General features: G+C 48.1%; 1 protein-coding gene across 1 annotated transcript in view; it reads left to right on the forward strand.

The window, feature by feature from the left end:
* Positions 1-1680: 1680 nt before the first annotated feature.
* The window catches only part of LOC144721703 (CMP-N-acetylneuraminate-beta-galactosamide-alpha-2,3-sialyltransferase 1-like), a 61679-nt gene continuing 35600 nt past the window's right edge, over positions 1681-27759 (forward strand). Inside the window, exons 1-2 of the mRNA XM_078599562.1 lie at positions 1681-1987; positions 26837-27737. Of these exons, the coding sequence (XP_078455688.1) occupies positions 26961-27737 (777 nt within the window). The 5' untranslated portion in view covers positions 1681-1987; positions 26837-26960. The remainder of the gene's footprint in view (positions 1988-26836; positions 27738-27759) is intronic.

Below are 27759 nucleotides of genomic sequence, written 5' to 3' on the forward strand. Positions count from 1 at the left end.
GAGTGAGGGTGTGAGGGTGAGTGAGGGTGAGTGAGGGTAGTGAGGGTGAGTGAGGGGGTGAGGGTGAGTGAGGGTGTGAGGGTGAGTGAGGGTGAGTGAGGGTGAGTGTGTGAGGGTGAGTGAATGTGTGAGGGGGTGTGGGGGTGAGTGAGGGTGTGAGGGTGAGTGAGGGTGAGTGAGGGTGTGAGGGTGAGTGAGGGTGTGAGAGTGAGTGAGGGTGTGTGGAGGTGGGTGAATGGGTGAGTGAGGGAGTGTGGGTGAGTAGATTGGTCAGTGGGGGTGGGTGGGTGAGGGTGGATGGATGGGTGAGTCAGGTTGGGTGAGTGAGGGTGGGTGGGTGAGTGGATGGGTGGATGGGTGAGTGAGGGTGGGTGGATGAGGGTGAGTGAGTGAGGGTGGGTGGGTGGATGGGTGAATGAGGGTGGGTGGATGGGTGAGTGAGGGTGGGTGAGTGAGGGTGGGTGGGTGAGTGGATGGGTGGATGGGTGAGTGAGGGTGGGTGGATGAGGGTGAGTGAAGGTGGGTGGGTTAGGGTGGGTGGATGGGTGAGTGAGGGTGGGTGGGTGAGTGGATGGGTGGATGAGTGAGGGTGGGTGGATGGGTGGGTGTGCGTGGGTGGATGGGTGAGTGAGGGTGGGTGGGTGGGTGAGTGAGGGTGGGTGGGTGGGTGAGTGAGGGTGGGTGGGTGAGTGAGGGTGGGTGGGTGGGTGGGTGAGTGAGGGTGTGAGGGTGAGTGAGGGTGAGTGAGGGTAGTGAGGGTGAGTGAGGGGGTGAGGGTGAGTGAGGGTGTGAGGGTGAGTGAGGGTGAGTGAGGGTGAGTGTGTGAGGGTGAGTGAGTGTGTGAGGGGGTGTGGGGGTGAGTGAGGGAGTGAGGGTGAGTGAGGGAGTGAGGGTGTGTGAGGGTGAGTGAGGGTGTGAGGGTGAGTGAGGGTGAGTGAGGGTAGTGAGGGTGAGTGAGGGGGTGAGGGTGAGTGAGGGTGTGAGGGTGAGTGAGGGTGAGTGAGGGTGAGTGTGTGAGGGTGAGTGAATGTGTGAGGGGGTGTGGGGGTGAGTGAGGGTGTGAGGGTGAGTGAGGGTGTGAGGGTGAGTGAGGGTGTGAGAGTGAGTGAGGGTGTGTGGAGGTAGGTGAATGGGTGAGTGAGGGAGTGTGGGTGAGTAGATTGGTCAGTGAGGGTGGGTGGGTGAGGGTGGATGGATTGGTGAGTCAGGGTGGGTGAGTGAGGGTGGGTGGGTGAGTGGATGGGTGGATGGGTGAGTGAGGGTGGGTGGATGAGGGTGAGTGAGTGAGGGTGGGTGGGTGGATGGGTGAATGAGGGTGGGTGGATGGGTGAGTGAGGGTGGGTGAGTGAGGGTGGGTGGGTGAGTGGATGGGTGGATGGGTGAGTGAGGGTGGGTGGATGAGGGTGAGTGAAGGTGGGTGGGTGAGTGAAGGTGGGTGGGTGGGTGAGGGTGGGTGGATGGGTGAGTGAGGGTGGGTGGGTGAGTGGATGGGTGGATGAGTGAGGGTGGGTGGATGGGTGGGTGTGCGTGGGTGGATGGGTGGGTGGGTGAGTGAGGGTGGGTGGGTGAGTGAGGGTGGGTGGGTGGGTGGGTGAGGGTGGGTGGGTGGGTGAGTGAGGGTGGGTGGATGGGTGGGTGGGTGAAGCGAGGCTGAGTGGGCGTGTGTTGATCGAGGGTCGTGGCTACCCCGCGGGCTGGGAATGACAGTGGCGCTGATGGTGATGTCGTTCAGTCCTCTCTCAGCAGTGCGGTGGTGTGGCAGTGAAACATTTGTTTGGCTTCGTTATCGCGATCCGCGGCTGTTCGGAGAGAGCTCGAGAGGAAGTGGGAGGGGGGTGAGCTGGAGTGAGCGTGGCGCCGTGCTAAGAGTCGTGCTGGATACTTTAAGACCCCGCTACGAACTCCCAACACGTGTCCCGGACTCATCCTGAACCAGCAGCAGCAGCAGGAGCATCATCAGACTCCTCGATTATCGCCACCGGATCAGGTAAGTCCACGGGTCATTCGTTCGGCGCGATCCACGTACAAATACAGCAGCATTGAAGAAGTAACAACAACGCAGTCGTTTTATGGGTTTTTTTTTCGTAACACAGTTTTTGCTGAGCCATATACATGGCCTAAGGGCCCAACTCGTCAAGCGATAGGCAACAATGAGCACTGTCAAATCGGCATTTATGCACGCGTTAGCGGGTCAATTGTTTGAATAGAGAAAAGTTACTGTTCTAGGAATGATAGATTTAAAAAAAACCCCCACAATATTTGTGAACGCAAATCCTCTCTTCACACGACTTCCCACCAAATTAAATCGGCTGTGTTGACGTTAGCCCGTGGTGTGGTGGCTATGCACGTGGCCTGCCAGCCAGCACTGTGGAGACTTAAGGTTGGTGGATCACTCAAGTGTTGTGAAACTCCCTTCCCGTGGATGGGCGTCGACGATAAGCCATAACCCTGGCTTTGGCCACAAGACGGCGGTCCGGCAACCATGCGGACTCACCACCAGTTCCATCTGTCTGTACGCACGGGGGATAGAGTGTTACCCCCTCGCTCGCACGCGCGTGCTTTATCGGGGTGCTCCGGTTTCCTCCAACATGTACAAACACGCATTTATTAGTCGATGACAAATTCGTAAGTAGAGGGCCGCAGAGCTTGGGCAATTGTCTGTAGCGCCGCCTCTTCCTCGCCCGCGCCTCTCAGTCCTTTCTCTTTGTTCAGAGAGTCAGCGAATACTTGATACACTTCTTATCACATAGCCCGTCTTGTGCTTAGGAATTTAAATCATGCGGTAAGCTGAAAAGCGGAGTGCTTTTTTTTTTAAATCTGCGAATGGATCACCCTGCGTATCATCAAAATGTAACCTCTCTGTGGTTGCGAGAACATTTGCATATTGACATCCTTCTGTGTGTGCTGGAACGCGTGTAACTTTGGTTCAGCGCCACGTGAGATGTAGTCACCCTTACCAGTAGCTTGGACGCAGGATTTCACGACCCGCATTACCGCTGCTCATACAACTGTTGCAGCGTTGTTCAAGTATGCGTGTGGGGAAACTGATGTGTGATCGCGTGACGCATTTACATGCCAAGCAACGTTCTGAAGTCGCAATGAATGGTTGCCGTCTGGCCGTGTGAGTAACATAACTGTCAACCCCTGATCAGACCTTATTAGTCACCCTGTTCCCCTTATAAATCCCCACGTGAATCCTACAATGTCCAATCGCAAGGGAGAAACACAAACAAAGATACAAAACATTTTTTGCCCGTAGTGAAACGGCCGTACGTCGTATGGACCTGAACGCGTAATTTCCCTGTACAAGAATACGGGGTAAACCGTCTGGGTTGACAGCTATTGAGTGAGCAATACCTTCTTCAACGTTAGCCCACGGTACATTGTAACGACCACGCGCATGTAGACCATACCAAAGGAAAGTCCATAAACTCGATAATGAAATGCTCTGCTGACTTTACACAATCCGTAATCTTACTTGCACTTTCCCGTAAGAAAGTGTGCACGGGACGTGTACATTAATACAAGTACGGTGTTCAATTATGTGACGGAGGAGGCGCTCTGAAAGTGTGTGCCTTTAAAACGTGTTACCACCCGCAATAACCAGTACACATTTGGCGATGTGTGTGTACAGTTTTTGCCACATTGGGTAAGAGCCATTGATATATTTTCATCACACACGTAGAAGCTTGCGTCGATGTTCACGTCGATTGTTTTTTAATTGAGACTTGATCACGCGTCGTTAATAATGCGGTAACGAGGAGGTCTTTACGCCTCTCCACGTGCTATTTCCTTTCTCAAAAACGCCTTCCGTTGAGCTCTGTCCACGATATTCAGAGAGAACGTCGCACGGAGACACTGCCATCCGGCATCCGAAGTGTTTAACATTAATTCTAGATTTGAAGCTTTCGTGACTGCAAGGATTCATACTCTTAGTTCTTTCGGTAAAGTCACGTAGGTAAAAAATGAAATTAAAATTAATAAAAAATAAAATAAAAATCACGACGTTTCGGAGGCAACACAAGTCTCCGTCATCAGGTGGGACCGTCACAGCCAGATTTGCTGCATCAAGTACCTACGTGACTTTACCGAAAGAACTAAGAGTATGTTTAAAATTACTTAATGCCCTCTACAATCGTATGATTGTTACACCGTGTCATGGATTAATTGATTCAAGAAACACAATGGCACGGTTTTGCTCCACAGCTAATGTCAGCCCGACGATATAGTTTCGTTCCCTTTCAAAGAATGCATAAAAAAAGACATCTGTTGGTTACACCGTTTGTGAATCGCCCGCAACTATCATTCTTTCGTGCGTCGTAAAACCTCGCTCGTGACAGGCGGTCTCAAAGGTGAAATCGCACAAACCATTTCACATCGTCAATAGTCTCACCATGAACTTGACCCGTGCCTGCTCGCCAAACATAATTTGGCTCCCTAATGGTCGCCAATTAACCGTCTGTCTAAATCATTTGGTATTTGCCGTCCATTTCAATATATCAACCCCCTTAACATCTCAACTTTCAGCCATCTCAGTTGCCAACCATCTCAATTACAATATCTGACCTGTCAATCGTTCCTATTGTTACCCCCCCCCACCACCACCACCCTCTTAGCGGACTACCCAAATGGGTGTTTGAAACATTACGCGGGTGCCAGAAATGACACCGCTTCTTCCCTGTCTGTTCCGTGTACTCACTGCCTCGGTGTGTCGAGCGCCACAAACACGGGTTTAGATATCATCTCCTCGGAGTAGCAAAACTACTTTTTGTAGAGGTGTGGCGTAACCACGACCCAGCAAGTGTAATAATTGTACAAGGTGATGTTTGTTTTGCCTTTTTCAAAGCCTGCTTATCTCCGGCTTAAACCGCCGTCTCTCTCTCTCTCTCTTATCTTGCACTGTCAATGTTCCAAAGATGCGCCCCCCGTATACACCGCACACAATTGTCAAAAACACCACTGCCAATTGTATCACTTGTGCATCCTTAACTTATGAAAATCAAATCGGCCAAATGCTTAGGGCCACTACAAAGTTTCCGACTGTGTGCATTGTGTAAACTCTGCACGCCAGCCTTGCGCAACCAGCATGACTAACTGTGTCTTGAGTTAGGCCAAGTACATATCTATATATCTATTTTAAAATAGCAATTTCGCTTCTGTATCATCAGCCTTTAGATTACCCTTTTAAGTGTTGTTTCGTCCTCTGACTAAGGAATATTTGCTATTTCACCCGACTGACAATGTTGTTTTCAGCAGAGGTAAACATGGAGCATAGAAACACACGTGTGTGTACTGTACCTCTATACTGTATAAAACATTTAGGCTTGGAAGATATAAATAGTACAGCATAAGCAAGCAAAGTATTATTTCAGCTGGCAATGGCGTATTACGGCATCGATCATTGTCAGACATGGTCAGTCCACACTACTGGTTCAATACCTTTGCCAAACTACCCTCTTACATCTCTTGCGATCCTTATCTGTGTCGTTGTGCTCCGTCTACCACATCTGAGCTGATTTTGTCGCTCCATCTCCCCAGTTAACGCCCTCTGGAACGACGCCTTTTGACTTGTTTGTCTATGGCTCGTTTTAATTCATTTGCTCCTTGACTTCCCTTCCAGCAATGTGTCCCCCCAAGTCCACTTTACTTTCAAGTTTGAATTGTCACATTGTAACATTAACCGGTGTCTTCTCAAATTCACGCATTCCTCTTTGCACCACTCGATGTAATGTCAAGAGCGTGCCCACCTCAACGTTTCTTTGCGCACTTTTCAGCGCGCTTGATTTTTTTTTCACATGCATGATTCTGAACCAAGCGTCAGGAAATGTACAAAACTTACGAAAGTTTTTCCTTGGTTATTAAGGTGCAGGCACACTGGAACGTTACTATTCGTTATCAAGTTCTGTTTTCTTAAAAGCACTCCAACCTGATTCAACCCGTATCCTTTCATCATTGTGTTTACGGTCCGCTTTAAATAATCTATTAACTAAACTATTAAACGATTTTTTTTTATTTTACCAGGTGAGGTCCACTGAGCAATACAGCTCTTTTCCAGAAGCGACCTGGTGACAAGTGATAGCCACAACGAAGTGGCTTATCATGTGGAAATTCATAGCAGTCAAATACTCTAAACGCGTGTTTCTAAATGTGGAGGGAAAACCAGGAGTGCAGGGAGAAAAATCCACGCGACCACGATGAGAACACGCAAACTCCAAATAAACAGGCGTCATGGTCGGGATCGAACCCGACCTCCTGTATACCAGGCGAGGTAGTTAACATCTCTCCTTTTTATCATGTGTGTGGCGGTGTAAAGTGTGGGTGGCTCCCACCGCTTTCCAAGACGTCGGTTCGATCCCTCCCCCCCTCCCTGTGCGCACGCGTACTTTTACCCCCCCCCACACCGAATCCTATAGAACGGCCGAAATTTAATCCACGCAGAAACGATGAAGAATTAATAATATGAACGTGTTTAAGCAAACAGATAGTCCACCGCCGGACTATCTAACTCAGTTGAAGGCCAATGTAGATAAATTATTATCGAGGCTTCACCTCCCGCCCCCCGTTTCCTATGCGTACGCACATTGTCAGTAGACCCCCCATAGGCAAGCTACGCATTTGGGTTAACCCCCTCTCCTCCCTCCATGCGTACGTACTGAATGGATGGCCCCTTAAGGAAGCGCTTCGTGGCGTTATGCATGAAGGACCGCCGTCTCGAATTCGCCACAGTGCACTGCGGCTCTTGAAATGTAAAGTTTTTTTTAATCGGCTTAACAAAAAGGTCTCTTAAATTTCGATTTAAAGCTTTCGTGACTGCAGGGATTCATCTTCTTGGTTCTTTCGGTAAAGTCACGTAGAATGGAAATAATAAAATAATAAAAATTAATTCTAATATATTATTATATTATAATATAAGTTTATTATATTATTTTATTATGTTGTATTTTCTTTATTGTATTATTTCCATTCTATGTGACTTTACCGAAAGAACCAACAAGAAAAAAGGTCTCTTGTTATTTTGGTTGCCGGCCGCCTTGAGGCCTCTAGAGGGCCCTCCACTGGAGGCCCTTTCTCCAGCGGTGGCCTCATGAAGCAAAGCGATATCAGGGCTGCATCGATACTTTATCCAAACTTGGTGACGACCCATGGATCTCCGGGGATAATTTATGGGGGGGGGGGGGGGGAATGAAAGGGGACGCAGGTGGTGAAACATGCGAAAAGGAAATCACATTTTATCTTTGGCGATTGAACACCAAGGTCGTGAGTTCCAATTTGCACTTGTATAAGCAAACCGAATGATCCACGCAATCAGCCTTGCGCAATCATCTGTTAGACATTTGCCACGTTCAGGGCACCCGTGACGTGGCACTCCAAAGCGCTGCTGTGCAAACGAACCTTATGGCGGGACCCCGGGGTCTCGAATCAACGGAAGTCAAAATCGTAATCAATTAATTTAAATTTTTGGCGACTCCGTCCCACCGCGCACATAAACGCCGTGACCCACTTGGCGCGGATCGTTCTGTTGTCACGTGGTGTCCAAGCGCAGCGGCGAGGACAAATGCGCACAAGAGCTGAACAAGCGAATGCACTCCATGCTCGGGTATGGGCAGGATCATAAGTCAAAGCTGCTCAAACTGCCTCCACGACTTAAATCCTTTATTTGTCACTAGCTGTCCTACCCGGCTTCGCCCGGGACTTGGATTCAACACGCCCGGTGACGTTCACACACAACACACCAGTTACTTGTTTGAGGCTGAGTCGACCTCGGAGAGGCCCAGGACCGGTTGAAATAATCGTCACCGGTGGTGGCCGTGAGCGGGAATCGAACTCGGGTCGCCGGGTTCGTAGCGCAGCGTAGCGCTACCCGCTACACTACAATGCGTTACGCTTCCACGTGCGCGGGTCACGTGACAGATTTGACGTCACAGCTCACTTGCCGTGCAAAAAATATCTGCATTATTGAGCTCCCCCCCCCCAAAAGTGTATTTTTATAATTTTTGCATGGTGTACAGTCTGGAAAGTACCCACATGGCAAATTTGCAGTTTGTTGCATGTCGGGAAGTACGCTAAACATTTTGAACAAACACACATATTAACAACTTTGCCTTCTATATATATGGAGATAACGGTATTCATAAAACAGTGAAACTGCTCTCTTATCTTCATTATTATTTGTGACCGACCAATGCCTGCAGCCAGGATCAATCGATGACAATCCTTTTACCTGCAGATAGGTGTTTTTTGCGGTTAAGCCATAGTCCCCACATACCGCTCGTATCAATGCAGATAAGAGGAGCGGCGACCCACTACTCTGTAGAGTAACATTGGTATAAACGCTTGTTACAATATGAACAGCGCATTGAAAACGCGTACTATTTTATGTCCTGTTTACAAAGTGTGTTCACAAATCCACACTGAGAAACAGGATGATTGACAAGAGGGGTGTAAATTATTTTTTCGATAGTGTATCTAGTTTTCAGTTTTAAAGTCCAATGTTTCTCAAGACAACACTTGCCACCATCCTTCAAACCCATTGGTGAAAAAAGAGCAAAGTTTTGTTTACATTATAATGTTTATGTGAGAGCCGGGGGCTTATGGGACCTCGGGGTCCCACCATAAGGTTCAATTGTCCACCAGGCCGAGCACAAACCCCGGACGGTGTCCCCGTGGAAATTTCCATTTGCCGGATCTCAGGACCCCCCCTCTCGTCAGCGGGATCACGGTGGCCAAGTAAGAGAGTAGTCGGTGAATCGCGTTAATCTGCACGAACAAGTGGAGGCATCCGGCTCAGCAGCCATTTGTTTAATCCGTCGAAGGATAGGGCCACTCGATGTGCGTTCAAGGTGAAGCCCCTGTTCAGACGAACAATATACTCTTAGTTTTTTTCGGTAAAGTCACTTACCTACGTGACTTTACCGAAAAAACCCCAACAGTATGAATCCTTGCAGTCACGAAAGCTTCAAATCTAGACGAACAATACTTTTGTCCGTGCGCGCGCGCGGTCCTAGCGTCGCCGTGGCGTAAAATGTACCGGCTGATGTCGCCTTGTCCTTGAGCAGAGCTTGCAGATGTAACGTAGGCTTGAAGGGCGATTCTTAGAAAGCAGCCACATTACGAATCGGCAGAGTGATTGCCGTTCGTTGATGGGCGCTGTCAACCGACGAATCCTCGCCACAACAACGGCTCAAATTTGCGCCACTCGCAATGAGCTTAAAATGTTTGTGTGCGATGCAGACAAAAACTATAATTGTACGACGCTCTCACCGCTCGTTTGCCTTTCAAGAAATAATTTTTCTTCAAAAGAAATGTGTCGTTTCATTTATTTCCAAGATGTTAGTTCTCGATTTAAAGCTTTCGTGACTGCAAGGATTCATATTTTTGTTTTTTTCGGTAAAGTCACGTAGAAGGGAAATAATAACATAATAAAAATAAAACATAAAATGAAATTCTCATGACGTTTCGGCCACAACGCAAGCAGCCGTCATCAGGTGAAGAACAGGGCTGTCTTTCCGAAAGTCGTGAGAATTTTATTTTATTATGTTTTACTTTTATTATTTCCCTTCTCGTGACTTTACCGAAAGAACCAATAATATGTTAGTTCTCATAACGTTTAAACCCTGGTGTAAAAAAACTAATAGCCACTTTATAGCCAAACTCACATGGCATGGGAAGGTGTGAAGGTCTGGTTCTTGAAGTGCTGCTCATACCGAGTAAAGACCATTTCAGTCTTCGCTTTGATGTACGGTATTCAAAAGCACCTGCTCACACATACACCTACTTGCGCGGCTATGTGAATATTTAAACACACTCCCACTCACACCTCACACGCAAGGTACATTTGTACGGTATATATTAATAAATTCGTGCATCTGTACCCACACACTCGTCACATGGTTATGATGTATGCATGTCTGTTGAACTTCTTTCGCACCGTACGTAGCCAACCGTACTTATCAGAATCGGTGGTGCGGGCAGGAAGGACAACAAACTAAACACATTAAACGGATTGTGCCACAAGTTTCACTTCTCACGCTCTGCTTTTTGTCTTGCTCTTGACACGCGCGGCAGTGGCGGTGGCAGTGGCGGTGGCGGTGATGATGATGATGCTGTGTTGGAGGGAATTGCAACGGTTCACAGCGTGACGTTGATCTTCTTGGTTCTTTCGGTGAAGTCACGTAGAAGGGAAGTAATAAAATAATAAAAATAAAACATAATAAAACAATTCTCACGACGTTTCGGCCACAACGCAAGCAGCCGAAACGTCGTGAGAATTGTTTTTTTATGTTTTATTTTTATTATTTTATTACTTCCCTTCTACGTGACTTTACCGAAAGAACCAAGAAGATGAATCCCTGCAGTCACGAAAGCTTTAAATCGAAATTTAGCGTGACGTTGAGTTCTGAAATTCGGTGAAAGGGGGTTCGAGAAGAAGGTGGGGGGGGGGGGGGGCTGTGGGTGACAGTGGATTGATTGATCGTGGAACAGTTGTTCACGAGATATTCCATCGTTTGAAGATGTCCCAACCATGCTGGCACTGGGAAGCGTCCTTGAGTCGTCTCCGTGAGTGCATCAGGCGGTATCTGCGATGTCCATTCAATGTCCCGAAGCTCCTCGGAGACACGTTACGCCAGCTATTGTACTCGCGCAGGCCAGGACAAACACTGCAGTAGCCCTCAGAACATTGAGTAGAATGCTGACCAATCTGTGTGGCGTTTTCAGCGTTCTTCGTCCTTTGAAACGTGTATTTTCTCCGGACATATGGTGTTTTCTCCAAAATTCTCAAAAGGAAGTGGCAAAACTACCCAAGTTGGGGGTGGTCACTCGTGCAGGGGTGTCTTGAGACCGGTTGAGATTTTATTTTCCCCGAGTAAGCCAAATGTACATAAACATTTTAAAATTATATCCGTCCATTCTCAATCCCGTTGGTGGGCAGAGGCAATTCGCGTATTGAGGTTATGCAATGTGTGTGCATTTCGTTACAAATCTATGTTATGTATCGTATGAAAATTGTCGTATGGGAATGAATGTGCTGTTAACGTCATAAAACACACAGCAGAGTGGCAAATTACAGTCATGTTGGCTGGTGGGATTATGTCACCTTTTTTGACATCCCTCCAGCAGCGACAAAAGCGCATCTTTTTGCCTCGTGTTTGTTTCAACATTCCCATCCTTAAGGTGATTCAGTTTGTCCAAAAAAGCAAATGTATTCCTTGTTAAAGATAAAAACATGAAGCATATAAATTAACCTCCCCCCCCCCTAATAAAAAAATACTTCACGGAGTATTATATGACAATGCATATTACAGGTAGGAACAACAGGTTCCACACTGCCCACCAGGGATTATTTGTCTGTCTGTCGTGCATATTTGTCTGTCGTGCACGAATGCGCTGTCCAACCAAGTTCCTACTTGCCCACTCCGAAGGAACGTGTTTGACAACCCGGCAGCAACGACGCTTTGGGCCACTGATAACTGGGCTGAGATAACTACCTTTGCTTTACAATCTCGATCTAGAGAGCTGGGTTTGAAATGCACAAAGTCAGAGGTTTATTGGTAATTCCAATTGAAGACTCATTCACGTTTCCTTAGAAATGCCCACACTTGTGATCTCTTTGTTGAGACTTATTTTCATTCACCCATGTTCTAATTAGTTAACTCTCATGGCAGTAACTAGTCACATAAATCAAGTGCAAGCATTTACATATACTGCATCACCGTATAAATATTAATTCAAACGTAGAATGGGCATTCCATTCTAGGATCTCAATGCGCAATGCATGAAAATCAGGAAACAAAAAACAAAAACCAGGGCAACCAACCAAACTAAAGAGGGAAGGCCACTTTACAGAGATGGGTTTTCAAAGCAGACTTACACATATCTACCGACTCTGATTGCCCTGATTTCAAGTGGCAAAGAGTTCCATTGCTTGGGTACCACGCTAACAAAAGCCCGATCACCAAAAGAGTACTACCGAGACTTGGGAGTGCTGAGCAGTTGGAGATCAGAAGATGTTAAGGGACCCTTGATGGAATATATAAATGTATTAGTTCCTGCAAGTAATGCGGGGTGATCCCTTTTAAACCCTTATAGGTTGATAGCGGTATCTTAACATCCACTCGGAATTTGACTGTAGCCAATGAAGAGATGAGAGGACCTGGCGTAATGTGCGCACGGAATGGTGTACGTGGTGTGAGCGCTCTAGCTAGCTGCATTCTGAACAAGCTGGAGTCTAAATTTCGATTTAAAGCTTTCGTGACTGCAGGGATTCATCTTCTTGGTTCTTTCGGTAAAGTCACGTAGAAGGGAAGTAATAAAATAATAAAAATAAAACATAATAAAATAATTCATACGACGTTTCGGCCACAACGCAAGCAGCCGTCCTCAGGTGAAGAAGCTGGAGTCTGCCCAGTACTTTGCTCGGTATCCCGAACCAGGAAGGCGTTGCAGTATTCGAGTGGGGATAACACAAAAGTCAGCGGGTGACTGGAAGCGATGCATTCTTGAAGTATTTCTTAGGTGGAAAAAGGACATTCTAACCACCTTAGATATGTGTGTGAGGATAATGACTGGTCAAACTGAACACCGAGGTTTTTGACCTCCCGCGTGGGACTGACTTCGTGACCATCAATCAACAAACGAGGCGAACCAGTTTTAGAAAGATGCTGAGGGGAGCCGGTAAAAATGCCTTTGGTCTTTAGTAGCACAAAGTTTTGGCGCAACCATGAATTCACTATTGTTAGTGATGCAGATAGCGCGGAAGATTCTGTTGCATAGTCTGGTCCTCACCAGATATACATTTGAGCATCATCTGCATCGCAATGGTAGGATAAGCCAAGATGTTGGAGCAGTATACCCAATGGTGCCATGTAGATGCTTTAAAGTGACGGGCCAAGCACAGATCCCTGCGGTAGACCACAGAGAACCGGTCTAATTGGTGACTTGAAGCCATCCTTTGTGACGAAGTACGCGTTTTGTCAGTCCTTTGCCGGATGAGGGCCTCCCCCCGCTCCGTCTTGGTCATGGCAAATTCCTCGACCAAACGTTTGCCGCTGATTGCCAGGCTGGGTTCGCGAAGGGGCAGCGAGACAGCAATCTAGTCGGCACCGGCGCAGACGCGCCACTCACCGCGGAGGTTACATAGCCGTGGCCAGGGATTGGCCGCAAGTCGCTGGGTTCACCTGCGAATTTCACGAACCTCTGCGCCATCGCCGCCTTACATCCTCGGCGGTGGTGGTTGTGTTGCTAAATATTGGGCAAGGCGTTTTGCAAGTGGCTTAAAGGGAAATACATTTCATCTCAAGAAACCTTTAAACAGTTTTCAAATAACCTGCCTGCCTTTGGCAATTGGTGTTTGTTATGCATATTTAAAGCTGGCAAATGTCACGAAATGGGTGTGTTAAATGGGCTTTTAATCCCAGATTAAACAAGCAACTTTGCGGACTGCTTTTTTATATAATTAATTTCAACAAAGGAAGCTTTGTGAAGGAGTTGGTTCAATGTTTGTTATTCACACAAACAACCCACGTCTTTCTTCCCATTACCTAAATAGATGTACAAACATTAGTTTGCCCCTTTCGGCAACATTAAAGATCAGCACATTCACCTGTAATGTATACGTGGCCTTTTATTGGTGACTCGTGATCGATATGGAGCATTTGTGTGAATTGCCGTATCTACGAACCATCCAAAAGGACACAGATCGGAGAATGTCTGTAGGTTAGAGAATAGTCAGGTGGCTTGGGCAGGACGTGTCACTGTCCACGTACGTATGTTGAACTTCTTTTGCACCGTACATCGCCAACCGTGCGGGAGTAAGGACAAACCTTGAAGGATGACGGGCAGTGGCCAAGACTCGTGGAGCAGCCAAAAGGTGGAGAGCATGCGCAAGAGGATGTCGACCACAGAGGTGGATCGATCGCTACATCGCAGGGCCGCGAGGGACGGCTGGCTTGGAGAAGCCTTCATCCAGCAGTGGATTTAACATGGCCGATAATGTGTCTAGTGACAACTTCGCAAACACCACCACCACAATGACTTTTTCTTTCTCCGTATGGCTGATGCAGATGCAGAGCAACGGCGACAATTTCACATTCAGCTGGTCAAGCCAGATAATCGCGCCAGGAGCCAGCGGAGTGCATCATCGCTGTGACGTCTCCTTCGTATTTGTGGATGGGGGCATTGCGTCGTTATACGTCGTACGGTCTGTGCTGGATGATCACAGTCGCACACGACTACTGAATAATTGTAATTTTCCTATTTGTGCATCAGGTGTCCGCGTCCCCAATGGTGTATGCAGTAGATGCGGTTTAGGGTGGACCATGAGCTTCGTTGGAGTACAAACCCAGGAATCTTGTGCGTTGTGTCTTTCACAAAAAGGTGTTTGTTTATGACTTCTATTGAACGTCATTCATCTCTCGAGGGTTCATCGCGGTTGAGCTCCTCACCATTACAGTACTTTTGCCTGAGCCTGTGAATGGTACACAAGACAGCAGCAGACCTCTATGGGTTGCTGTTGGTCTTTTTAGCTTCAGGTCATTTTCTGGGGTCAGATCTTTCCCTTGGTTGCTGTGTTACGGTCACACGCTCTATGAAGTGTAACGTAGCCCTATTAGAACGGCTTGGGCTTCTGATAAACATTTGTTGATTGCACGCTTGCGTAAATTGTATTTGTGTTAGGGTGTTGTGTGTACGTGTATGGGTGTGCTCAAAGGTAGGCATATTTAATCAGTAACTTAGCCACAACTGAACATTTGTTGCGCAAGTTTAACGGAAGTATTGGCATCATCGGCAGGCATTGGGAATTCACACTCGTTATTGCGTTTACAATGCCTTTTTAAATCTCACACATTGCCACAGACGCAAACCAAAGACAAACATCCTCCACGTATAGTCTATACCAGGGGTCGGCAACCAAAATAACAAGAAGAGCCATTTATATTCAATTCGGTACAAAATTCAGTATTTCAAGAGCCGCAATGCATCTGAGTACATACTGTACATACGTACATATTGTCAAGAAGCAGCCCGTAAAGAGCCGCATGCGGCTCCGGAGCCGTAGGTTGCCGACCCCTGGTCTATACAGACTGTTGGGACAAGTGCTGTTAGCGAGCATCTATGAAGGCCGGCACGGCACACGAGGGGGTCGGTGGCCAGCACCGTCCACGGCCGCCTTTGTCTCCCGAGTGGCGATTTTTTTTGTTTGTTTTACACATCGCACCAGGTACTCATTTGAGGCTGAGTCGACCTAGGGAAGGCTCACGACCGGTTCAAATAATCGTCAATGATGATGTTGATTGGCCGTCAACGGGATTCAAGCTCGGGCCCTGGGTTTCGAAGCGCAGCGCGCTAACCGCGACACTACCGCTCCCCACACACACTTATTGCCACATGCACTTATTGCCACACGCACACACAAACAAGCAAGAATTGCTCCAGCATAGCATGGCTAAGATGACGTCACGCACCTGGGGGGGGGGGGTCAGACATTTGTGACGATGTGTGACGAGGGGGGGGGGGTCAAAAATCGTCCAAAATCGCCTGACGTCATTTATGGACGCCCCCTACGGCAAAGCGTCTTCGCTATGGTACGGCAGTGTTAAGATGAATAAATACTAAAAGCCAGAAGGGTGTTTGACTAAGCTGGGGCATGTTGTTCCAGCTTTCATGCAATTGTGCAATTACGCCCGCGGGACATTGCCTCTGGATTCCCACTTTCAGGGAAGCCTTCGAAGCAACTACGTCGTGTACAGGTGCGGCGTTGCCCGAAAGAACTTATATAAGATATATAGGTTTGTGAACTCAAATTGATGCAATTGTCAGAGAGAGAGAGATGATGCAATTTTTTTTGGGTGGGGCAGCCAAATAGCCTGGCCTGTGATGCGTCTCCCACGGTAACCCACGGTTCTCTGTAGCTTGCCTTGCAGTTTGTGCTACGAGTCTTGGGCACTGCCACCGTCTTTGGACGGGACGGTGGCCCAGTGTGTAATACTTGTGCCTCAATAGCAAGAACGACCTGGGTTCAATTCCCGACTCGGGTATCTCTTTGTGTAGGAAGATTGTATGTTCTTCCTCGCCATGTTGTTCCCCGTGAGATGTTGACTACCTCGCCTGGGATACAGGAGGTCGTGGGTTCGATCCCGACCCTGACGCCTGCTGCTGTATATTTGGAGTTTGCGTCTCTCATCATCACGGTGGCTAGGAGATGTTGACTACCTCGCCTGGGATACAGGAGGTCGTGGGTTCGATCCCGACCCTGACGCCTGCTGCTGTATATTTGGAGTTTGCGTCTCTCATCATCATCACGGTGGCTAGGAGATGTTGACTACCTTGCCTGGTATACAGGAGGTCGTGGATTCGATCCTGACCCTGACACCTGCTCTATATTTAGAGTTTGCGTGTCTCTCGCCCCGTGTTTGCGTGGTATTCTCTCGGGGTTTTCCCCTCAACATTTAAAATCAACACGCGCTTCGGGTATATGGCTGCTATTCATTTCCACGTGATAAGCCACTTCGTTGAGCTATTATTTGTGGTCATTAGGAAGCTGCTGGGAGCTACACACTTTTAAATCTACATTCAAAACTCATGTCTTGAGAACTGCTCTTTTGTGTTTAGTTTGTTATCCCCCCCACCCTGCACCTCCGATTAGCACAGTTGGCTATGTACGGTGCGAAAGAAGTTCAACATCTTGATCTCTGAGCTTGAATTCATGCACATGTCGCCTTCGTGCAATCAACGAGTGATTGTACCGTCTCCCCCATCCGTCACGCTCGCTGCGCTCCAGCGTGTGGCCCGTTCCATGTTCCGGCAACACGCAAAAAGCTCTCTCGGCGTTTCTCTCACCCTCCGGTCTCTCCCCCCCGCCACCCCCCAGTTTTCGTTGCACCTCTACTCTGTGCACTTGATGGTTCCCATCTCCTTCACCAAAAATAGCAAAACACGCGCACAACAGTTTAATTTGATTGTAAGGTTGTGTTTGTGACCGCGTCTCTCCGGGCCAATGTGATGATACATGTGACATATTCACACGAGCCATGACGCATGTTCTGCGTGCTGTATAGATGCAATCAGCGTGGCGGGGTTTCGGCGTTTTTCTGCTGCTGCTGCTGCTCTTCCCTGTGTTGTTGCTTCTTGGTGCACTGCATCTATCTTCATATCATTTTGTTCGATAATAAAAGAAAGCTTTTTTCTTCTATGGGACGCCTTCAGGAATGTTTGATTGTAATCAATAGTGGGACGCACTTACTTTGAACTTTTTAGGCCTCTTATTGTGTGTTTTTTTAAGTACACGGGTTTGCCCTTTTTCGCTTGATTGTGTTAGACACTTTGAACGGTCGCGTTTGACCCCTGACAACAACAAAAAAATCCGTCAAGCCTCGCCAAATGCCTCCCCGTGTAGTTCCCGCCGTTGTGAATGACCAGTGATTTTGGTGTTTTTCTACCCACGTCCGTGATATTAGCATCTGTCAAGACGCTCGTTCCATGTCGCGTACATTGGCCGGGCCGTGGACACCGTGAGGCCCGTCCCAGAAAATCAACAGCGTCGAGAAAATGGTCACCTCCGAATTGTATTGAGATGCTAGATGGTACCAATGCGCAAATATGTTGCGAATTAATCATGGAAGTTGATACACGTTTGAGTACAACACTGCACAATATACCGGTCGGTTATGTGACAATGCAGCACTTAATTGTTGAAATTCTTCCACACCGTACGTGGATAGCCGTGCTAGGCCAACCGTGCTAATCGGAGGTGCAGGGGTAGGGACAATAAACCAAACAAACGAACTTGTTGCAGGTCACGGCGACTGAATAAGATTATTTTTAAAAAAATTGGATTAGAACTCCACTGCCATTGTTATGGACCACACACGTTACAATTGACAAATGAGAGTTCACGAAGGTGGACGGAACTACTCTGACAGTCGTCGCAGTTTGTCTGGCGGTATTGCGGAGTCCAGAATGTTGCACCGAAGACTCTGGAGAGAATGTCGCAAGAGTTCTTGACGCCCTTCTTAGGGGGCTTGCTCGCCACTCACGGAGACTCACAATCGTTCAGGTCACGTGGACGTGTCACGTGACTAGAAACATCGCGTGCTGGACAAACCGCGTGCGCTGCAGTTTAATGACATCGCAGGTGTGTTTAAAAAGCTAAGGTAATACGCCAACTACAATAAAGCACGCGCTTAGCAGTGGCTTCAGGACGTTGAGCTTTTAATTTTGTTTTTATAATGTACGTCGAACCTCATTCGCACCGAACATAGTCAACCGTGCGAATCAGAGGTGCAGGGGGAACAACGACCATCTGAACACAAGTTGATATGTTAATGCATTCATAAGCAGATTAAAAAAGTAGATTTCGATTTAAAGCTTTCGTGACTGCAGGGATTCATCTTCTTGGTTCTTTCGGTAAAGTCACGTAGAAGGGAAGTAATAAAATAATAAAAATAAAACATAATAAAATAATTCTCACGACGTTTCGGCCACAACGCAAGCAGCCGTCCTCAGGTGAAGACCAGGTCTGTCGGGGAGACAGCGTCTGAATGAAACACCACCACGCTTGGAGCGTATATTTAAGCTGGGTTGGAAGGGGGGGGGAAGGGCGCCTTGACAAAATAATTTGCATATCTAGAGGAATTTAGCATATTTATGGTAAATGCAGGTATGTGATTAGTACTACTTGTGAAATGCGTAAGAAGCAAGAAGAAAAAAGTAGATGTTATTGTTACGAAACTGTGCTCCCCCCCCCCCGCTCGGGGCCCATGAAGCTCTACTTTAAGTCTCCTTGCGCAGAATGCCACCGCTGCTTTTATGGCAGTTGGGAGCGGAAGGATGTGGTGGGCATGGTTGGAGATTGTCACATTTTTTCGTGTTGAAAAGTGTCGGGGCCCCCGCGCCTTGAGAGGGCGACTTGTTCGTGTGGAGGAGACTCGAGATATTAAAAAAACAGGAAAGGACTGCGGCGTGCAGATAAATCCGACGCTGTTGTGAACGGAAAACAATGGTATACAGTTGGAAGGAAAATAGTCTGAAAAGTGTTTTTCTCAAAATTTGCTTTGCCGTTGGGTTTTGTCTCTGTCAAAATTGCTCATTAAGCAGAACAACTCGCGAAACGATTCTCGTTTTCCCGTTGACTCCCCCCCCCATGTCAAAAGCTGAGCTACGTTTCAGCCCCCAAAATGTTCTTCTCTCGAACAACTTTATGAACGTGAGATATACACATTAAAATTTAAAAATAAAATGATAAAACATCAGGAGTAACACCGCACGGGAAGAACTACAGTGCTTGCAAGTGTCTGATGTTTATGTTGTTTAAAGGGATGACGATGTTAGTGGTTGGCTGGAGCAACAGGCGCCATGCAGGACCGCTGGTTCAAATATCACTTGCCACTGATGTTAGCCGTGGCTGGGAATCGAACCAGGGTGGCTGGGTTCACAGCCACAGCGTAGCTGTGAACCCAATTAATTAGCGCCGCAACCCCACTCACCCCACCCCACCCACCACACTCCTCCACCCACCACACTCCTCCACCCACCACACTCCTCCACCCACCCACCCATTCCAGTGCCACCACGAGGCATCCTCCCCCACGCGACGAAGCACGCGTGGCACACAGCGCAGAAGAGCTGAGAAACAAACAGCTGCAGGCCGCCGTACCACCCCCTGCCGCCACGGGACGCATATTGATCGATCGGTCGCCGCTCGCTAAGCGAACATTTTGCTCGTTTTGGGAACAAATTGGTTTAAATTGAAATTGCTCGTAAAAGCGAATTTTTTGTAGAAGGAAATGCTTGTTAAACGAGTCACGCCTGTATGGTAAATATCAGAGGTGTGGACTCGAGTCATGTGACTTGGACTCGAGTCAGACTCGAGTCATGAATTTGATGACTTGCGACTCGACTTGGACTTGCATAACAATGACTTTGTCCCACCTCTGGTAAATATAAAGCCCTTTTGTCAGTCCACTGCTGCACTGACCTCTGATAACAACGTCCTTCTGCACCAGCAGCAGCAGATCGCTGATTCAAGAACTATCCAGGCTCACTATACTTCGCTTCTGATATCTGATAACATCAAGTGCAGTCGAGGCGATTGGCTCATAGGCAGTGCATATAGAGTTTGTGTTACGGATTATAATTTTAAAAAATATATTTGGAGAAATAGAAGGTGCTGAACTTCAAAATACGACAGTTGTTTCTCACAAAATAAGATAAATGATTCTGCAGGGTTGACATAGGTATGCCAAACCCGCAAGTTTTGAAACACTGAATTATAGGAAATACGGTCATTTAACAACTTAACAAAAGAATGCTGCAGAGTTAGCCTCGAGATAAATCCTCCATGAGCAAAAAGGGAGACCTAGATTTGAAGTTTTCGTGACTGCAGGGACCCATACTCTTTGGTTCTTTCGGTAAAGTCACGTAGGTTGAAAATAAATTAAATTAAATCACGACGTTTCGGGCACAGCACAATTGTTTCTTGCTGTGGTTGTCCCACCTGATGACGGACGCTTGTGCTGCGCCTGAAACGTTGTGATTTAATTTATTTTATTGTATACCTACGTGACTTTACCGAAAGAACCAAAGAGTATAAAAATGGAGACATCTACAAGTTCCACGCAGGACGTCGTGTGAAAAATCTGACGTCATGCCGTGCCACGATTCCTCCGGTCTCAATAAAGATTCTGATTCTGACTCGTCGGTACAAGCCTCAAACACACCGGAGGGCTACAAGAAGCGACGGAAACTGTACAGTCTAGACAACGAAATAACAAATAATTCAAATGAGACGGTACAAATGAGCAAAAAAAAACATAAAAGACAATTATTATCCAGATAGAATTGTTTCTGTGACAGGTCTTGTGCTTGAGGGTTTGCGTGACAGGTTCAGCAGGTACACAGTCTTAATTCAGGACATAATGGCATCGTTTCAAGTTTTGGAGTCTGGTTTCCACTGGTACAAATTAGAAAAAGGTTGTGTTCGTGATAATGTAGGAATCAGATTTTTACTTTTGTGATGTTTAGTTTTTGAGCTTAAAATCTCACTCAAAGTGTGCAAGGTGAACGTTGTGGTTACTGTGAAGCGGCAGCGGTGTGACACCTGGAGTGTGCTGTTACACAGCAGGGAGCGGTAGTGCAATGGTTAGTGCACTGCGCTACAAACCTGGGAGACCCCAGTTCGTATTTCTGCTTATGACCGCTAACAGTGGCGAATATTTGAACCAATCCTGGGTCTCCTCTAGGTCGGCTCAGCCTCAAATGAGTACCTGGTGCAGTGTTTAAACATGTCACAGACATACTATGCTTACAGATCTCGCTAAGCAGCATGAACCATCACGTGGACTCCGGTCATCCTCGAAGCAGCTTTTGGCTCACCGTCAAACAAAGGCGGTCACTGTATCGTGCGCTTTTAGATGCGCTTCTGCGTCCGTCTGGAACGCTCTTCCGATATTAGGAAGCCACTTGGTGCTTTGCACTTTTAAATCTAGATTGAAAACTCTTTTCTTTAGAACTGCTTTTTGTGTTTAGTTTGTTATCCTTCCCCCGCACCTACAATTAACACAGTTGGCTACGAAAGAAGTTCAACATACACACGTACATACACACGTACATACACACCTACATACACACCTACATACACACCTACATACACACGTACATACACACCTACATACACACCTACATACACACGTACATACACACGTACATACACACGTACATACACCTACATACACACCTACATACACACCTACATACACACCTACATACACACCTACATACACACCTACATACACACGTACATACACACCTACATACACACCTACATACACACGTACATACACACGTACATACACACCTACATACACACCTACATACACACCTACATACACCTACATACACACCTACATACACACCTACATACACACCTACATACACACCTACACACACACCTACACACACACCTACATACACACCTACATACACACCTACATACACACCTACATACACACGTACATACACCTACATACACACCTACATACACACCTACATACACACCTACATACACACCTACATACACACCTACATACACCTACATACACACCTACATACACACGTACATACACACCTACATACACACCTACATACACACCTACATACACCTACATACACACCTACATACACACCTACATACACACCTACATACACACCTACATACACACGTACATACACACCTACATACACACGTACATACACACCTACATACACACGTACATACACACCTACATACACACCTACATACACACCTACATACACACCTACATACACACGTACATACACCTACATACACACCTACATACACACCTACATACACACCTACATACCAGAGGTGGGACAAAGTCATTGTTATGCAAGTCCAAGTCGAGTCGCAAGTCATCAAATTCATGACTCGAGTCTGACTCGAGTCCAAGTCACATGACTCGAGTCCACATCTCATAGGTGGGACAAAGTCATTGTTATGCAAGTCCAAGTCGAGTCGCAAGTCATCAAATTCATGACTCGAGTCTGACTCGAGTCCAAGTCACATGACTCGAGTCCACACCTCTGCTACATACACACGTACATACACCTACATACACACCTACATACACACCTACATACACACCTACATACACACCTACATACGTCACTGGGGTGTGAATTGCTGCATGCCAACACCCACACATAGCATTGAGCCCATAAATTGGGCTAACTACACACCGGTGAAACGGGCAGCATGATTCAGAGGAAACAACATACATCCCAGAGAAAAACAAATAGCGAAGCCTTTTACGACTATCAGTAAAGTTTGACCGAGAGTGTCAGAGAGAGCAAGTGCAGTTGTGTTCAGTCTTTGGACAGTGTTTGGATTCTATATATTTACGTGACAGGTTTAGTGCTTGTGTGTAGGAGGCATACAGTCTTTTACGCAATTCGGGACATAATGGCATAGTTTCAATATTTGGAGTCTAGTTCCCACTGGCACGGATTAGAAAAGGGTGTGTTCATGATAATGTAGGAATGTGATTTTCACTCTCGTGATGTTTCATTTTTTGAGCTTAGAAGCTCAATAAAAGTGCGAAGAGTTCAAGGCACTTGTGGTAAGGTGAACGTTGTGGTGGTCACTGTGAAGCAACAGCGGCGTGACACTTGGAGTGTGCTGTTACACAACCAGGAGCGGCAGTGCTGTGGTTAGCGTGCTGCGCTACGAACCTGGAGACCCAATTTCACTTCCGAATATCTGAACCGGTCCTGGGTCTCCCCTAGGTCGACTCGGCCTCAAATGAGTACCTGTTTGCGGCGCGTAAACATCGCCACTGGGGAGACAAAGGCGGCCGGGCGTGGTGTTGGCCACCCACCCCCTCGTGTGCCGTGCCGGCCTTCATAGGTGCTCGCTAGTAGCACTTGCCCCTACAGTCTGTCAAAGCTATACGGGGGACCTTTGACTTTGTAATCCAAGACGTCCGGCCAGCATAGAGGAGCAGGGAAATCAACAGGGGTCTTGAATTGCCCCCTCGTGGAGGCCCTTCTACCAGCAGGCGCGTAAGCAGGCAATTGCAGTGCTTGCACCTCTCAACTCTTATATGCGGCAAGGCAACGTTCTATACCGAGGGGAAGTTTGCCGCGTGGGAGGAGGGAGAAAGCCGCATGGCCGAGGCACGGAGCGCCCCAGAACTCCGCAGATAAATTGGAGCGTCCTTCTCGCCCCACTGGGTTAGAGTCACTGGATGCAGCAAATCTGGCTGTGATGGTCCCACCTGATGACGGAGACTTGTGTTGCCTCCGAAACGTCGTGATTTTATTATTTTATTTTTATTAATTTGAATTTAATTTTTTACCTACGTGACTTTACCGAAAGAACTAAGAGTATGAATCCTTGCAGTCACGAAAGCTTTAAATCTAGAACTCCTACCCGTTGTGGAATTTTGTTTCGACCGAGCAGTCCCCTTGCCTGACCCAACGTGCTTCTGACAAATAACATTTTTGTGAGACATCCTAACTAGGTCGTAACTGTGAGCGAATAAAACTAAATTTCAACAGACTCTCAGCATGCGTGACGTAAATTGCTCGCACTAGCTGGTTACTCTTGGAAACCCACAGTGTTTATGCTCAATGAATGTAAAACAATATCTTTCACATGGTTCAAGGTTACCACACGGATATTTGTTTGTATCGCGGTTATTTCATATCGCCAGATTCACACGTGATCATTCGCCTATGATTCTCATGAATGATACTTTATGAATCAATTCACGTTACCCCCCCCCCCCCACTGCGGCTGGATTAGGGGCAGGCGCGCAAGCCGTGACCACGATCCCAGGGTGCAGCACCACGTGTCTGCCGTGTGTGTTGTGTGCGCGCCGCGAGAGCCGTCGCAACTTTGTCTGGCGGTATTGTGGAGTCCAGAATGTTGCACCGAAGACTCTGGAGACGTGCAGGGCTAAGGACAACAAACCAAACAATCGAAATAGCTGCAGGTCACGGCGACTGAATAAGATTCTTTAAAAAAAAAGCTGGATTAGAACTCCACTGACATTGTTATGGACCCCACACGTTCTAATTGACAAATGAGAGTTCACGAAGATGGACGGAACTACTCTGACAGTCGTCGCAACTTTGTCTGGCGGTATTGCGGAGTCCAGAATGTTGCACCGAAGACTCTGGAGAGAATGTCGCAAGAGTTCTTGACGCCCTTCTTAGGGGGCTTGCTCGCCGCTCACGAAGACTCACATTCACCAGGGCACGTGGACGTGTCACGTGGCTACAAACATCACGTGCTGGACAAACCGCGTGCGCTGCAGTTTCTATGTGTCGCAGGCGTGTTTACGCAAGGGAAAGTAATACAACAATTACGATCAAACATACAATTAGCGGTGGCATTAAGAACGATGAGCCTTTTAATGTACGTTGAACTTAAATTTCGATTTAAAGCTTTCGTGACTGCAGGGATTCATCTTCGTGGTTCTTTCGGTAAAGTCACGTAGAATGGAAATAATAAAATAATAAAAATAAAACATAATAAAATAATTCTCACGACGTTTCGGCCACAACTGAGGGTGGGTGCTTGCGTTGTGGCCGAAACGTCGTGAGAATTATTTTATAATGTTTTCTTTTTATTATTTTATTATTTCCATTCTACGTGACTTTACCGAAAGAACCAAGAAGATGCGTTGAACTTCTTTCGCACCGTACATAGCCAACAGTGCTAATCCCGATGTGCGGGGTGGCAGCCCACGTTCGCAGCCTCGTTCAAAATTGCACCTCCCCCCCCCTCCCGCAATCTCGAGTGAAATCCTGAGAGCGAACGTCGAAGGTCAGACGTTGACGCTGCAAGCTGTTGTCAGATCTCGCCGAAATAGAGGAAGCAAGCCATCTGTTAGGACGCAAAGCGTCAAGGGATTTGAGTCGACTTTTTTAGTGTGGATACCCTTTTGGTGTGGACACTTGAAAACAAAACGTTGACTCCCCCTCTCACACACGTCACTTTGTTCAATGCCATTTGTTTGCGTTCCTTTATTTCTTCTTTAGTCAAACATAATGTTGTCATGTCTCTGTGTGTGTGTGTGTGCCAGGGTGTGTGCGTGTGTGTTGCAGTGTGTGTTTTCGACCAGCGGTGTTGTGGGGAGCGGCAGCGTAGCGGTTAGCGCCACGCTGCGCTACGAATCTGGCGACCCGAGTTCGATTCCCGCTCACGGCCAACACCAGTGACGATTATCTGTACCGGTTCTGGGCCTCCACTAGGTCGACTCAGCCTTAAATGGGCACCTGGTACTGGGAAGACAAAGGTGGCCGGGCGTGGTGCTGGCCACCCACCCCCTCGTGTGCCGTTCCAGCCTTTATAGGTGCTCGCTAACAGCACTTGGCCCACAAGGCTATATGGGGGATCTTTGTCTTTCGACCAGCTCCCTATTCCTATAACATGCGAAGCGTGTATCCGACGATACCTGTGAAGAAGCCAGGCTTGTGTTCACAACGATGTGTGCCGTACAACATCTGGGACGTCGCAGGACAACCCATTAAAATAAGAGCCGAGCAGGAGCTGATTGGGCCCTTGCTGCTTGCTGCTGACATGATTACAATCTATCAAATCTACGTTGCAATCGTACGTACTTATAGCGCCCCCCCCCCTCTGGGATTAGGGCAGGGTGTGGATGCGAGGTGCAACTTGTCGTTGGCATGAGAGATGGGTGAAGGAGAAGCCACAGTAAGACATTGGATGGCACGATAGGATTTGGGCAAAGCCCACGGTGATTGGTGCGTGGATGGAGGCAGGTGGGGTTGGGTGATGGGTGCGGATACCTGGATTGTGGTGGTGGGACGGTGTGCTTTGGTGGTGAAGTTGAAGAAAAAAACGTTGCATGGAATTTATTTTCTTTAACAAGGGTGGAGCTTGGCATTTTGTGTCTGACGTGAGAGCGTTTTTTTTGTTTTTAAAGGCAGTGGAACGTAACCGGTGTTGACCAATCGAACTAAACGGATATTTTGTGGGTCTTAACAAGAGTGGGCGGGGGGGGGGGAGTACTCTTGTGTGTCTCGTATTTGTTTTATGAGAAGGCACAACGACGTGCATGCGATAGAATGTCAAAAGGAGACATTTGACCTCGTAAGACGCACAGAGACCAACAAATCCGTTGTTTTTTTACCCGACAGCAATAAGGGCAAGTTTGCACAAACGGCTCTCGAGAGGATTTGTTACCATTCACGGTACCGAAAGGGGACGGCTTGGGAGGAAGGGGGGGGTGAGATTCAAATAGCGTCGTCTGTTGATTCACTGCGCCCACACTTGCACGCCCGTCTCTTGCAGGGTTGTAGGTGGAAGGAGGGGGGGACACCATCCCGTTGGCCCGTGAAAGAAGCACACAGACCCTCCTCCTCCACCACCACCACGTCCGCCCACCTCTCAGGACCATTATAATCCACGGACGGAGATGACACGAGACGCAGTCACGCCCTTCGGGAGCGCACATTGCTCTCCGGGCATGAGGACCTGCAAATTCCTGATGATAAATGTCGGCGTGTCGGTCGTCCTCTACGTCTGCATCATGGCCATGTTCCTGCGCACCGAGAGGCACGAGGTGTGCCCGCTGTGCCGCTGCACCAGCACCGTGGCCCCCGACTCGGCTCGCCGGCGCAGCGAGGAGCGCATCGTGGCCGCGGTGCTGGGCGCTCAGAACCACACGGCGGCCGAGGCGTTCGGGACCCTCCTGCAGGAGCTGGGCCTCCTGAGGAGCTCCCTGCGCGACCTGCACGGCAGCGCCAACGGGTCGAGCGCTCGCAGCGAGGGCATCGTCAGGGCCATCCTGGAGGACGTGCGCCAGCTGCTGGAGGCGAGCAAAGCGGCCGCGCGGGCGGCGGCGGCGGCGGCGGCGGCGACGGAGTCCCCGGAGAAGCTCGTCCAGGAGAAGAGGGACGCGGAGCAGCAGCGGGAGGCGTGGAGCTCCTTGCAGCGGAACGTGGAGCACATGCAGCGGCTGTACACGAACTTCTCGCTGACGATCAGCGAGGCGGTGAGGAGTCAGAGAGCGGCGGTGACGACGGAGAGGCCCCACGTGCGGCGGGACACCTACAGCATGTCACTCGCGTGCCGGCCCATCCCCAAGCGCAACAACAGCGCCTGGTTCAAGAGCCACTTCAACGACACCGTGAGGCCCTTCCTCACCAACCAGACGGCCACCCTCTCCAACGACACCCTCAAGTGGTTCAAGGTAACCTGTTTGCGTCTCAGCT

Source organism: Lampetra planeri, chromosome 12, assembly GCF_965212315.1.
Source record: "Lampetra planeri chromosome 12, kcLamPlan1.2.h2, whole genome shotgun sequence".
NCBI lineage: Eukaryota > Metazoa > Chordata > Hyperoartia > Petromyzontiformes > Petromyzontidae > Lampetra > Lampetra planeri.